The sequence below is a fragment of the Canis lupus genome, chromosome 20 (genome assembly GCF_003254725.2).
Source record: "Canis lupus dingo isolate Sandy chromosome 20, ASM325472v2, whole genome shotgun sequence".
Taxonomy (NCBI): domain Eukaryota; kingdom Metazoa; phylum Chordata; class Mammalia; order Carnivora; family Canidae; genus Canis; species Canis lupus.
The window spans coordinates 41,382,863-41,397,591 of record NC_064262.1 but is presented as its reverse complement, the minus strand read 5'-3'; the positions used below and the strand labels follow the sequence as shown (position 1 = coordinate 41,397,591).

The 14,729-nt window shown below is 47.9% G+C and overlaps 1 protein-coding gene across 5 annotated transcripts in view; it reads left to right on the top strand.

Moving 5' to 3' along the window:
• The first annotated feature begins 733 nt into the window (after positions 1 to 733).
• Positions 734 to 14,729, top strand: part of DHX30 (DExH-box helicase 30) — a 29,402-nt gene continuing 15,406 nt past the window's right edge. The window contains exons 1-6 of one of the 5 annotated variants that reach the window (XM_025455702.3): positions 734 to 880; positions 2,782 to 2,876; positions 3,734 to 3,840; positions 4,945 to 4,999; positions 10,426 to 10,521; positions 11,622 to 11,650. In XM_025455702.3, the coding sequence (XP_025311487.1) occupies positions 3,816 to 3,840; positions 4,945 to 4,999; positions 10,426 to 10,521; positions 11,622 to 11,650 (205 nt within the window). In that variant the 5' untranslated portion in view covers positions 734 to 880; positions 2,782 to 2,876; positions 3,734 to 3,815. Of the gene's footprint in view, positions 881 to 1,000; positions 1,391 to 2,781; positions 2,877 to 3,733; positions 3,841 to 4,944; positions 5,000 to 10,425; positions 10,522 to 11,621; positions 11,651 to 14,729 lie in introns of those variants that run through there. The other 4 variants (XM_025455704.3, XM_025455709.3, XM_025455708.3 and 1 more) reach the window with 4 other exon arrangements.

Here is a 14,729-nt window from a genome sequence, read left to right as displayed (position 1 = left end):
CCTCAGAGCAGCCCCAACTGAGTTCGCTCTTTCTGAAGTTGGAATCCACTGAACTCCCACGGGAGCCCCGTCTAGAGGACCGCGGTATGTACGTGACAGGAACCGGAGCCCAAGGGGCGGGGGCGAGACCTGCAGACCCGCCCAGCGGCGCCCGGACCAGCCAGTGCCACCTTGTCCTTTCCCCAGCGGTGTACGGTTTACAGCGTGCCCTCGCGCTGGTCTCCTCCTAACACTGTCCTGAGGCAGAAATTCTCACCTCCCTAAAGAAACAGAAGATCGGAGGGGAGACGGAGAGGAGAGGCGTGGCAACGGGCTGTGGCGGGGAAGGCGGGTGGAGGTCCGGAGCCCGAGCAGGATTTCGTTCCAGGCTCAGCCCTGCCCGAGGCAGCTGTGGGGCCGCGGGGCGGGGGCGCAGCGGACGCACGCGAGGGCCCTCCCGCTCTCACACTGCCGGATGCTGAGGCGCTGCGAGGGGGGCGCCGTGTGGGGCCCGGCCGCCCAGACCAGCTCCCTCAGCGGCCCCACAGCAGCCCGCGCGCCCACCCCCTCGGCGGCTCCGCCGGAAGTCCCGCCTGCGCCCGCCGCGGCCGCCCCCCATTGGGCTCGGCGCCGGGGTCTCGCCGCGGGTTGGCCGCCCGGAGGCGTGAGCCCTGGGGGGCCACTGCGAGCCCCGAGTGGGGGGACCCGCTGGAGACCCGCTGAGACGCGGGGTGGCCGCGGGAGGCGGGGCGGGGAGTGCCGGGGCGGCCGGCGGGACTTCCGCCACGGGACCCGGAAGGGGCCGCGCCGCCGCTGGTGGGAGTTGTAGTCCGGCCGTGGTTGGGGGGGCCCGCGGCTCATGCGCGGTGCACCGAGGCTTGTTTCACATCTGTAACAACAGGTGAATTGGGCTTTTTATTCTCCCCTTTCGTGTCCCCTTGAGGAGCTTGCCGCGGCCGGGGGTGGTCGGCGCGAGGAGAGGCCCGGGTCCGACCGCCGGCTTGGCGGAGAGTGGGGCGGAGAAGCGGGCGGGCCCGAGGAGCAGGCCGGGCATCCTAGGCCTGCCCGCGAAGCCGGCCGGGCCGAGCCGTGGGCAGCCAGGCCTCGGCCTGCCGTTGCCATGGAGCCTGGGCGGGGGCGGGGGCCAGGCCGGTCCGCTGGGGCGGGCCTGGTAGCTAGGGGCTCCGCGGGGACCGCGGGAGAGGCCGCTTCATTGGCGCAACGACGCCTCCGCCTCCGGGGATGCTCGGTTCCCCGAGGCAGGGCCTGGAGGAAGCTCCTGGAGTGCCCCGGGACCTTTGTCTGTCCCCCGTGCCGCCTGGACCGTTCGTCCAAAGGGAGGCCTGGTGCATTCTGGCTCCTTTGGTTTGCCCCGTTTTGCACCGACCTTGTCACTGAGGGAGGCCAAGGGGTGAGGTGTTCTTTGTTTGCTGGTGGTGACTTGCCCCATTTCGCAGGGGAAGACCTAATGCATGTTGGGTCCTTTGTTTGCAGTGAACTGGAGTCCCAGGGGTCCTCAGAACCCCCAAGCCTGGAGTATGGCGTCAGGATGCTGTCTAGCTACTCCTTGTGTAGCAACGTTGGTCACCTTAATTGTGATGTTGTAAGGCAGAGATTGTCCCACTTTGCAACCCCAATCCACAGGGTCTTGCCATAGACTGTAGCAGGTGGACTGCAGATGGCCAGGTGCAGACTCTCAAAACTGTTTTTGGTTGCAACTTACTGGCCAGAGGGAAAGGAGACATTGTCTGATGGTTTCCCTTGCAGTTCTTTAAAGGCTGTAAAGCCACTGTCATTGTGGGTCTTGACTATATCTTACTATTTACACTTAAATCTTGGAATGTTGGAGTTTCCAGGAGGGAGTTCTCTTTTTCCTGATAGAGTTTATGATAATGCCCTTTATTTGTAGAGCTGTTTAAGATGCAAGAAATACATCCTTTGCTGAATTTTTTTTTTTTTAAAAACTATGTAGGTTGTCCTTTTAGCTCCAAAGAATATTATTCTCCAAATGTTTTAACTTCTGTAGCCATGGTCCAAAGTTTATCAATTGGACCCTTCTTGCCACTTTCAACCTTTATGTCACTATAAAATATTATTTCCAGGAATGAACCATGGGACATCTAGGCAACAGGACAGTACCATAGAAATAAGAAAAATAGTGTAGTGTAAGCATGGAAAGCTTTGGAGTCCAGTACTTAACTGTAGATTTCCATTCTGCCCTGAGGCAGCTATGGGATCTTGGGCAACTTACATAACTTTCTTTGGGAAAATCTGCCTCAATTTCCTTCTCTGGGAAAGATAATTTCTACCTAACTGGGAAGTTGCAAAGATTAACTGCTCTAAAGTCTGTGGAAGTACTTTGTGAACTCTGAAAATGGTATTCAGTAATCATTATTTTCCTAACCTGGAAGAGGTTTTTTTTTTTTTTTTTTTAATCTATCTTAGGTAGGGTCATATTAGAGTCGTTATGGGATTAGAATTCAGAACTGGAAGCAGGTTTTGCTCTGGGCTTGGAGAAAATGCTTTCAGGACTACAAGCCCCTTTTCACCATGACACCTCTTTCTTGATATCTTACAGGTGCTGATGTAGGGCAGCTCACAATTTGATGGGTTGTGAGTCTGTCTGTCATGGCAGGTCCTGAAGTGAGGCCAGTGTGTCCAGTGTGGGTTTCATGCCATTAACAAAACTTGTCCTTGTTGTTAGAGTCAGTAAATGGATTTCAGTGGTCTGCAGCAACTTTATTTTTCGTATGAGGTTCATCACTATGGTGACCGATAGTGACCCAGTCTTGTATTTTCTAGGAGGAGGCCCAGCCTCGTGATGAGGAATTGCAAGGAGAGAATTCAGCTTCAGTTCAAAAGCCTACAAAATCTGAGACTGTCACTGCTCGTGTAAGGTAAGTTGACTTAGCCATGCACACAAAGCAGTGACAGATCTCACATACAGCCACACTGTAAAGCAAAGGCACATATTAAATCCATTTGTGACTGTCTTAGAAGAAGGCTATCATTTTTAATTAGCCATTATGGAATTTCTCTGTCCTTGAATCATCCCATAGTGACTCTACCTGGAGTTAAGTGGTGTTTCATTATGCAAGAACTCTTGACATAATATTATTTTACTTATCTTTGAATTATTTGAGAGAAACTATGAATCATAAAAGTTTCCAACATAATTATATTTCAAGGAACGCACATTTTTTTTCAGTTTCTGAAATGTTCTGGAACTCAGTAAGATATCTTTAAAACATCCTATCTTGAATATCATACAGATTTTTTTAGATTGATATAGGAAAAGATAGTGTCATGTGGCTTTGGGGTTCAGGACTTTATTTTTTTTAATAAAGATTTTATTTATTTATTCATGAGAGACAACACAAAGAGAGGCAGAGACATAGGGAGAGGGAGAAGCAGACTCCCCATAGGGAGCCTGATGTGGGACTTGATCCCAGGACCCCGGAATCACGATCTGAGCCAAAGGCAGGTGCTCAACCACTGAGCCATCCAGGTGCCCCTGGCCAGGGACTTTTTAAAAGCAGAACTAACAGTCTGTTTATAAGCAAATTAATTTACTCTTTCTTAGCAAGAAAATGTTGTGACTCAATAATTGCTTAGATGTTTTAGATTTTATAATCAGATTTTCTTTAAAATTAGGATCTCAAATTATACCCTTTTTCTTCTAATTTGGATAGAAGGAGTCTATAGAATGTAACTTCTTAAAGTGAATTGTGTCGTTGTTGATATTGTATTGAAGTTTTCTCTCTGAGCTACCATATCCTATCGGCTGAAATTTCCGGCATCCCTGGGGGAGAGGAGGCCATCAGGGCAGACCTGCTATGGACCTGAAAGATTCGGCCCCAGGTCAGCCCTCCACCCCCATCTCCCCGTGATTTGAGAATGAGATGGGAAAGCAGTCAGAAGCAGGAGTGTAGGCCCTATTAGACTCCTTGTAATGTTGGACATTATGCTGGTTTGCTAAAACATTGTGTAGATGTTTTTAAACTGAGGCCACGTAAGTTTACTGCACCAACCCAGGAGTACTACATTATTAAAAACATCTATAAGTGAGTTTGAGTGTTTTTGAAACAAAAATCATTAAACCAGAGGTGTTACTTCTCTCTCTCTCTCTCTCTCTCTCTCTCTCTGTGTATGTTTTAAGGCTCTAAGTATACTCCTCAGTTAAATGAATAAAATGTACCAAAATTTTTGCCCAACAGTTGAATTTTTTTTTTAAAGATTTATTTATTTATTCATGAGAGACACAGACTGAGAGAGAGGCAGAGACATAGGCAGAGGGAGAAGCAGGCTCTTCACAGGGATCCCGATGTGGAACTCGATTTCGGATCCCGGGATCACGACCTGAGCTGAAGGCAGGCACCCAACTGCTGAGCCACCCAGGCATCCCACCAACAGTTGAATTTTAACTTAATATTTGTTGTATAATAGACTCTGCCACAAAAGGCTTTTTACTTTGAATCACAGTCCACTTACTTTTTGATACTGCCATCAGGTCCCATCCCTAGGGTCTTGACTGGGTTTTGTGAAAGTTCAGTAAACTACTTTGTCCATAAGGCAGTCAGTCCCATTCGCTGGTGCCAGATGAGAAAAGGGGTCCATATAGAATTTCCTTTCTTCCCAGAAGTCCCAGGAAAACTGCAAAGTGCTGTGATGAGGTGGAAATACGTCTCTCAGGATGAAATGCATCTCGTTCTGTTTAGCAGGGTTTAGGGAGTTTAGGACGGAGAAAAGAAGAAAGCTCTCAGTGATAAAGAAACAGAGCCATGTAATTACTCTAGAGTGGAGATGGCCCTTCCATCCTTAAGGCCAGGAGCAGCAGTTGGTGCTCAGTAGTGAAGAGTTTCATTTGTCTCACCTTCTGGACCATGCTTTTTGTGTATTTGAAATCTTCTCTGTGGGGTCCTGGACTGAGAATAGTAACCATTGCCTCTTGGCCCTCCTTCTTAGGATTCCAGCTTTCCCTCCTGGCCAGAAATGTTCAGCCTGGACTCATTCAGAAAAGGTAAGAACATAGCTGTGCCTGCGACCTCATGCCCTCCTTCCCTGGGACGGGCAGCTGTGAAGGCTGCAGGGACTCCTTACCAGTGTGTAGGACCCCTTAGACCCCTTCTTTGCATGACTCACCAAAGTCCTTTCTCTGCCTTCCCCTCACACAGTGCTTATGACCCCATGGCTGAGTACCTGGCCGCATCCCTGTGTTCCTTTGCTGTTCCTCTCCCTGAATATCCTCTCACATGTACTCACTGCTCATTGGAAGCCCATCTATTTTTCTACGCCAGTGTTTTATCCCATTTTCTCCATGAACCATTCTTGATTCTGTCAACCAAATTCAGTCCCTCCTCTCTCTGATTTTCCTCAGGACCATATCTGTACTTTCTTGTGCTTAGTTTATTCGGATCTAATCTCCACATCCCTAGATTAGAAGCTCCCTGCAGCCAGAGCCTGTTGTGTCCCTTTATCATTTATGGCACCTGGCATAGCATTTTGCACAGGGCAGGCCTCAGCAAATGATGGTGAGTGTGGATTGGGTCATTGTTATATTAGTGGTCATAGAAACCGTGGCAGGTTTTGGAATCACGCTCTCTAGCAAATAGGGTCAGAGGGTTGTATAAGCAGTGATAGAATGGAGCAATGGCTGGCCTGCAGGGTAGTGTTTATTCATGCTTATAGGAAGTACTGTAGCTGGGGAAGCCTTCAGGGACCACATCTCAGAGGGCCTTGTGTATGTATCTTAGGAGCATGACTTGCCTCCTTTTAGGGAACAGTGAGTAAAAGGCCTGTTACCTCTGTTGATGCAGACCGGGAAGTTCCTGTCTGAGCGTTTTACAAATCAACCATAATAGACCTTCTATAACTACTGATTAAAAAGGCTCTCCCCTGGAGGCCCTGGGTGGCTCAGTCAGTTGAGCATGCTACTCTTGATCCAAGGAACTTGAGTTTGAACCCCACATGGCACTCCACGCTGGGTGTGGAGCCTACTGAAAAAAAAAAAAAAGAAAAGAAAGGGTCCTTCCCGTTGTGTCTCCTCTCCCACTTATGTTCCTAGAGGCCTGGAAAACCTTAGCTGAGTGGTGTCCTGTTGGATGAAATCAGAAGGAGGCCTGGAAGTCCCAGGGCTCAGCAGCCTCTTTCTGCCTTCTTGTTTGTTTTTAGCCACTCTGTTATTATATTGCACAAAATTAATCTCTGTCATCCTAGTTTCTTTGGTTAAGTGTCTGAAAAGGGAAACACTGGGTTTGAGATTAGTGTGGACAGCACATTTTGATTTTGAGCTGAAAATGAAGTACACTTAATTGCTTTGTGTTTACTTATTAATCAGTGGGCTTTGTTGTCCACCCACTTGTGAAAGTTGGATGAAAATAGGTTCTCTCCTGGTGGGAGTGTCTGAGTGAACAGCATTGGTTTTGTAAAGAGGTGGAGAGCTCAGTAAAATCATAATCCTCCTTTTTCTCTGTGCTGTTTCACTCCCACATGATGAGGAGATGGTACCAGGTGAGAGAATTGTGGCAAAATTCCTTTAGAGCATTTTCTTTCTAGGCTGAGTTTTCTTTCTAGGCTGGAGATTGATTTGTTTGAGAGGCTTTTTGTCTGGGATGACGTTGTTAGATTCAATTTCATGGGAGCCAACATAGCCTCACTGTGCAAAAATTCTGGAGCCAGATGCCTGGTTCATGTCACACTTCTGCACCCTGGCTGGCCAAAGCTGGAGGCAGATGATTGGGCCGCTGTGCCTTCGTTTCCTCGTGATGTAAGTGGGCCAGATCTTAGTACCTGCCTCACAGGGTTGTTGTAAGGATCAGAGGAGTTAATGCATGTAAAGAGCTTAGAACAGGGCCTGACACCTGGTAAATTCACAATCCGTGGTATTAAGTAGCTTCGGGACATAATTATCACACATAGTCTGATTTGGGGCCTTGCTTTCCATACAGGTAAGTGTTACATTCTTACCAACAACCATTTTATGCTTGAAAGTCTCAGGGAAAACCATTAATCAGAAAGAGTTTACTGTCTTGAATATTTTCCTTGAGGCAAACCTACATTTTCTTTTCTGACTCTAAGGCCGAATGTCCTTTCCTGCCTTCTGAATGCTAGTATCACTTGTGGTTTGCACCATGACCTTGGCAATTGGTCATGTTTGGCCTTGTGACATTTTTATTGTTGTATAGGATTGTTCTTTATTTCTTACCTAGTTTTTATGTTTTTCTGCTCCTCATGGTGAGATTATGAGCTCCCTAAGGTGTCATGAATCTTGAAGGGAAATGTCACATGGTGTAAAGCTTGAGTCAGACTGACTGGGGTTCAAATCTGGTCCCCACTAACACTAGCAAGGTGTTAACTTACCTGATCCTGTTTTCCAGCCCTTATCTTCAGAGGTATAATGAAGATTAGAGATAATATAGGAAAAGCCCTTGGCTGTGGTCTGTCTCCAGCCCTTAGTCTTGAGTTGGCAGGCCCTTGATAAATGTGAGTAGATTGATCTATTTGGGATGCAGACTTGTAGCCAGTGTTTTGCCAGAGAGTGACAGCCTGGCCTCAGCATGCGGTGTGCTGTGTGCTATGTGGCTGCATGATTGAGCACCTATATAGGAGACACAAGTGTGGAGACAGCTATGCTTTCTTGCACTCAGGGGCTTAGAGTCTCAAGGGGGCAGGCCATTTGAGGCTTCTGAAGGTAAGAGCTATAGCAGTACCCTGCAGCTTTGTGGATAGTGGCCCACTGGGTTTGTGGCTGCCATCTTTCCTCTTATGTAATTCATTACAGCTGCCAGCACCTCCCAGCATGCACACTTGTGTGCCTGGTAAGTGGCCTGTTACTGCCTTTACTGGCTTCTTAACACAAGTTTCTTGTCTCGGAGGTAATGCCATCAGAGACAGGCTACAAAGAGAATCTGAAGCTGAATCTTTAACAGTCGTCACAAAACTTTGAAAAACACTAGATCAACAGCAAGAATGGACAGTTTTCCTCCAGCTCCATGGTCAGAAGAAGGCTCAGTGAGGTTGTGGGACTGTAACAACTTCCCTGCCCCCAATTACTGAAAATGCTTAATGAAACAATAACCATCAAATTATTTATTCCTTTTTTTCAATCCAGCATCCCTGGATATGAATGAGAACCCTTCTCCAACAGGACTGGAGAGGTTGAGCTGGTCATTTTCCACCTTAAGTTCAAGATAAACCTTGATCCTAGGCACTTTGTTCCAGAAGACCCTACAAGTATTTCTGCTACAACACTGTATGTGTTATCTGCAAAATCACACACCTCTAATGTCATACGAGGGCTTGTGGGAGAAACAGAGCCGAGGCAGTAGAGTGCAACTTTATGGCCAGAGTGTGACAATAGCAGTCACTGGGGCCTGGGAATATGCCGTGGACAGCCAAGGCAAGCAGCGCAGTACAGTGCTAAAAATGTACAGAGTGTGTGTTCGGGAGCAAAGCTGGCAGTGCTGAGGCCGTGCGGGTGGCAGTGGGGCTCTGAGCCGTGGGGCTGCCAGTAAGGCGTGTGTGCAGCTGGCACTGTGGGGGAGGGGAACCTCACTGTAGCTACTTGCATTTCCCCCCAACATTTTATTATAGAAATTTTCAAAACTACTGAAATGTTGAAGAAATTGTATAGTGAACATCCATGTATCTATCACCTTGATTCCCTACAGGCACTCAATTTTAATTTTTAAAAAGTATAATTGAGGGGCACCTGGGTGGCTCAGTGGGTTAAGCGTCCTACTCTTCATTTCAGCTCAGGTCATGACCTCAGGGTCATGAGATTGAGCCCCACATCAGCCTCTGTGCTGGGCATGGAGCCTGCTTAAGATTCTCTCTTTTTTTTTTCTCTCTCTCCCTCTGCCCCTCCCATCCCTGTTCTCCTGTGCTCATGTGCGCACTCTCTCTCTTAAAAAAACGCGTGTGTGTGTGTGTGTGTGTGTGTGTATACACACACATATCTGGAAGAGTCTTTTGTTTTCTTGCTGAAAATTATAAATCTACCTTTGCTGTTCCAGTTCCTTTGCCTTAGAGAAATCACATTTGAACTGACGGTTCTCATGTTTTCCTGATACCATTCCCTTATGTACCAATTGTATATGAGCCATCTTGCATTACGGAAATGGACATCATGGTAGCAGAGCAAACTGCTGCTCAAGTGTGTAGTGTGTGTGTGGCTGTCTCTGCCTACTCCTCTCCTGCCCCATTTATCGTATTGAAACCAGTGGAGCAAAGAGAGCAGGATGCTCATGTACCTTTTACCCCAGACCCAGTGATTCAGTGGTGTCTTCACCATGTAGATGGTGGTAAACATGTGAAACCTTATTTACCTATACATTCCCACCTTCCTGTGCAACAGTGATGTTCATGAATATCAAAGTTTTGGGAACTTCTTTAAAAAAGTACTTTAGGGTGATCCCTGGGTGGCTCAGTGGTTTAGCGCCTGCCTTTGGCCCAGGCGCACGATCCTGGAGTCCCGGGATCGAGTCCCGCGTCGGGCTCCCAGTATGGAGCCTGCTTCTCCCTCTGCCTGTGTCTCTGCCCCCCCCCGCCCCTGTCTATCATAAATAAATAAATAAATAAATAAATAAATAAATAAATAAATAAATAAATCTTAAAAAAATATAGGGGCAGCCCTGGTGGCGCAGCGGTTTAGCGCTGCCTGCAGCCCAGGGCGTGATCCTGGAGACAGGGGATTGAGTCCTGCGTCCGGCTCCCTGCATGGAGCCCGCTTCTCCCTTTGCCTGTCTCTCTCTCTCTCTCTCTCTCTCTGAATGAATAAATAAATAAATCTTTAAAAAAAAAAAAAGTATAGGTCACTGATGAGTAGTATTTAATCTTTAAATGAGTGGAAGTATTTGGAATGGCAAATCATTAACTTTTATAAAGAGAGAAAAGGCTGGTAAGTGTGGGTCTGGTCTGGGCTTAGGGAGGACCTCCATAGTCATTTGGTCCTTTCTTGCCCATTTCTTAGAAGTAAAGAGTAATTTGAGACCTGGTTGCTAAAATGGCCATCCAGGAACCAACAGCAGACACAAGGTTAGCTACCATAAGTGGAAGACAGATAAGGGGGATTACATGGTACCATGGCTTTTCAGTTTTCAGCTGTTTTCTTGTTTCATCCTCACAACTTGCAGCTCTAGAGGAGGAAATGGGATGGTTGTTCAGCTCACACAAGGTGGCTCAGGGAACAGGGAGAGTTTGGGGGCTTTTTTGAGAGGAAGGGATCTCTACAAAGTTATCACATATCACATCTCTACAGAAGACCATTGCCTTCTTTCTGTGTGGAATTGGTGGCACTGTTTCTCAGACCCTGTGACTGGCTTCACATACCATCCAGCAGTCCCGTGCCCAGAGCTCCTCACAGAGGCTCTGAGGTGAGTCAGTCCAGGGGTCTGTAACTGTGAGGAGTGAGAACATGTCACCTTGATGCCCTCTCTCTTTCCCCAGATCGGGCCCAGCACAGGCAGCGTCAGTGCAAACTTCCCCCACCCCGCCTTCCACCCATGTGTGTCAACCCTGCCCCTGGAGGGACCATCTCTCGAGGTAAGGGAGGAGCCTTTGCCTCCAGCATCAGCTTGGTCCAGGGTTTGTGGGGAGGTGGGTGGCAGTGGGAGCCCGGGTGCCAGGGTCACGGTCCTCTGGAAAACAAGTGAGGAGGAGTGGGGCTAGTGGAGCTGTTGGAACCCTCAGGGAGAGATCATTTGGAAAGGTCTGGGTTATTTTATGGTCCTTGGCCACCTAGCTTAGACCCTGTGGTCTCTTGTGTGACCAGGCATAAAGCCCAGGCTCAGTCTGAGTGTTCAGCCTTAGTGTGAAGAATCTGCAGGGCTTGGATCTTCTAGGCAGTCCCTGGCTCAAGTCATTCAGAAAGCACAGGCACTTGTGGCAGGGCCAGAACGGAGAGCCCTAACCAGGCCCAGTGTCCTCCATCTTGGAGGCTATGGGGATGCCAGGCAGATCTCCTCCTCATCTCCTCCCAGCTCCTCAAAGCACTTTACTGACATTAAAATCTGTTTCTTAGTCCATTCGGCAGGGTAGGCTCTCCTGATTAGGGAGGATGTCAGAGCACCCAGACAGGCAACAGCTCACCTCAGGTGCACTGGTACCCAGGGATGGGGCCGGTAGTGGGACCTGGGAAGCGTCTCTGCCTGTGAGTGTCTCCTCTCCTCCCTCAGACTTAGATCTTCTCCAGCTCTGCTAAGACCAGTGCTCCTGGTAGCTTCTTGCTTATCCTGACAGCTGCCCCTCTCTGCCCCTTGGCTGCTTGTTCACACCCTGACGCCAGTTGCCTGGAGGAAGAAAACTATTTTAGGTCATAGAGTCTCTGCCTCGTGTGGAGATAGCATTTCCACTTTAGGTTCTGTCTGTAAAGTGCTTTGAAGGTCAAGAGCTCAGGAAGGGTTGGGGAGCATGGAGCACCTCAGTTTCTGCAGCCCATGAGGCTGCCCTGTTCCCCTGGAGTTTCCACATGTGATGCCCTCCTGCTGCAGTGGCCCTGACTCCATATAGCAGCATAGACAGAAATACTTCCCTCTGACTATTTGACTTAGGTGTTAAAGAAATGCCAACCCCCTACCGTTGCCAAAACAAGAGTTGATTGCCCTTTTTTTTTTCTTTCTTAAAATGCCCTGTAACTCGAAAAGGCTGAACGTTAACATTTCCAACATGGCAGGTGAGTGGCTCTGAGAGTGTCAGATGTGCTTTGGCTAAGCTTAAAGATGGTTAGGTGGGATGAACCAGGCAGCACGGCTAGGCAGTGCCTCCTTGAGCACAGGCAGAGGAGAAGGCTGCTGTACGTGGGGGGCACCTGCTCCTGGTGGGGAACAGTCCCTGCACTGTCTTCCCCGGAGGTGCACAGCCGCCCCTGAGCCTGATTGTCTCCTCACAGCTGTGCCTCCAGAAAGCATCCATGGGTGTATGCATCTTTGCCTCCTCTCTCTCTTTCTGTCTCAACCTAAAAAGGGTTCTTGCCTCCATTTCTTCATCCCAGAAGCAACAGACTTTTTAGTCTACACATGACTGTTGGGCCTTTCTGCCATGCTTTCTGATTCCCTACTGGCTTCACTGGTGCCTCTGCCTTTAGAAGGAAGTGTGTGGCAGAAACAGTCTCTGCTGTTCAGACAGGAAAACGGTGCTTAGAAAATGGTGGCCACTTGAATAGGTTACAGTGCCCATCAGAGTCAGATTTGGAATTGGAAAAAACTTACCTTCTTTACCAGTGTACTCTCACTGTACTGCCAACCTCTTACCAAGGCCTCCTTGGTAAAGGGTGAAGAAATTGAGAGCCTCTTTTGTCAATCTTTCCCACCTACTCTGATTTAAGACGTAGAGCACTGGAAAGCAACATGGGATAACACCCCTTCTGGCAGTATCTGGGGGCCACAGGACTAGTGCTTCCTGTCATTTCCTCATATAGATGTGTCCCCTCTTCTTGGTATGGTGGTTTACTTACAAGGACCCTGTGGCTTTACATATGTGGACAGAAAAGCCATGAGGATGGGTAGGACGGTCAGGGTGTCCATCTGGCTCCTATAGCTCCCTTCACCTTTCTTGTTGCCAGCCAAGTGGATCGTTTCTTGCCACTTTGGCCATCCATAAAATATAACTGTGGTTGAGTACATTGACAGAATGTCAACTGAGATGCTCCTTCTCCCTGCCCCCCCAGAAGTTCTCCGGTTTGCCCATAGTCTGGACTGTCTTAGACATCCTCTTGTTGCTTTTTCCTGAGGCCTCTAAAGATTAGAGTCCTAAAACATCCTCCTGTGTATTCTGCAGGTCCTTTGCATGTTAATTCCACACTACCAGATGTTGTTTAGCACATTTAGCATCAGATGTCATGCTTGATTCAGAAATGAACGGAGAGATCCCTGAGCCAGTAACAATTTCTTTTTTTTCAAAAGTTTCTTTGTTCTCACAGGCAAAAGAGTCAACTTTCTCCCTCCAAAAAATGGAGAGGGGAGGAGAAGTCTTTAATGTTGGTGGAAAGGAAGAGGGCATACCTGAGCCCTTCTACCTTTCTTCAAAATTCTTTAAGGCTGGGGTCGTCAAACTTTAAGGGTCAGAAAATATTTATTCTAGGCTTAGTGGGCCATGTGGTTTCTTTTGCAGCTCCTTAACTCACATTATAGTGTGAAAGCAGTAATAGATAATACATAAACAATGAACATGGCTATATTCCAATAAAACTTTATTGATAAAAACAGGCAGTGGGTGGATTTAGTCTGTGGGCTATAGTTTGGCAACCCCTGCTCTAGACCAATGGGGAGAAGATCACAAAACCAGAAGGTTTTTAAGACCTGGTGTAAGAGTTGCCCTCACTTTATAAAAGGCAGTGAGGTTTGTGGAAGTGAAATATTTGCTCAAGGTGATATTAGCTGTTAGAGTCCATATGAAATAAATGAAATAGGAAACGGGGTCAAGGAGCTCCCTGAGAACCAACTAGTTGGTTGGTGTCACATGATGCTTTTTTTAAAACCTAAAATTTCAAATATCTATTAAAATATGTTTTCTAAAATAGAGAAAATAGTATAGTGAACCCCAAGTACCTGTCACTCTGCTTGAATAGCTAACAGCTCATGGGTAGTCTTGATTTGTATCTATCCCTACACTTTGGCCCCTTTGGGAGCAGATCCAAGAAATCATAGCATTCCAGCCTTAGCCTGAGCATGTGGCTGTCAGAACAGAGTGCTGTACTGAGGGCTTGCTGAAGCGCCATGATGGACCCAGGCCCTGGTTGCCAAGGGGGTGGGGTCTTTCTGTCTAGGCTTTTGTCTCCTTCAGCCTTCAGACACCACTGTTTTCAAAATTTGGCCTCAGCCCCTAATGCCATTATCAGGCTTGGTAAGCTTCTAGATTCTTTTGAGGGAATTTGGGTTGCTAACAGTCCTTGAAAATTACCCTGAAGCTGGTGGATGCCTTGGCTTTTGGCAAATTAAAGGGACACTTGGCCAAAGTCAAAGCCATTATGTAATCATATTCTGCCCCAAGGGTCTTCCCATCCCAGCGTGGATGATTTGGATAGGGGTGTTAGATATGGATGGTGGTGTCCCCTTGTGAGGTTAGACCACTGACGCCAAGGTCACCTTTCCTTTTGCTTCTTTCCTGCTAAGAGCCTATTGAGAAGGGACTAGAGGAGTGGAAGTTGAAGCTGCCCCTTCCTGCCCTGGCTCTGTCTCTAAGGGACTTACTTGTCCGGCTCTGTCCCCTGTTGTCTCAGACCTCAGCGGAGGCGCTTCTCTAATAGCACTCTGCAGAGCCGCCTTCCAGACATTCCCATTTTATCCTTATTATAGCCACACCAAATGAGTAGAGCGAATGTGTCCTCAGTTTCCTAATTGATGAATTTGCCCAAGGTTCACAGCTGCCAAGTGGCAGAGCTTGGACTAAGCCCAAGTATTAGGACTCATATCCCATGTTCTTGCCCTTAAGCCAGCAGTTCTCAGAATGTTGTCCCAGACCAGCAGTCTCATTATCATTTGGGAACTTGTTAAAAATGCAGATTCCTGGGCCCCCCTCCAGACCTAATGAATAAGAAACTTGGGGGTGGCTCCTAGCAATGTTTTAACAAGCTCACCGGGAGTCATCAGAGTCAGATCTAGAATTATTAAACACACAAACAAAACCCTCCCTCCAGGCTTATTTCCAGCTGCGCTGCCAACCTCTAACCAAGCCCCTTGCTGTCACTGCCCCAACATGCAGACTCAGTGTGATTCCCAGCTGAGCCAAATCTCTGTTCAGTGCCATACGAGGCA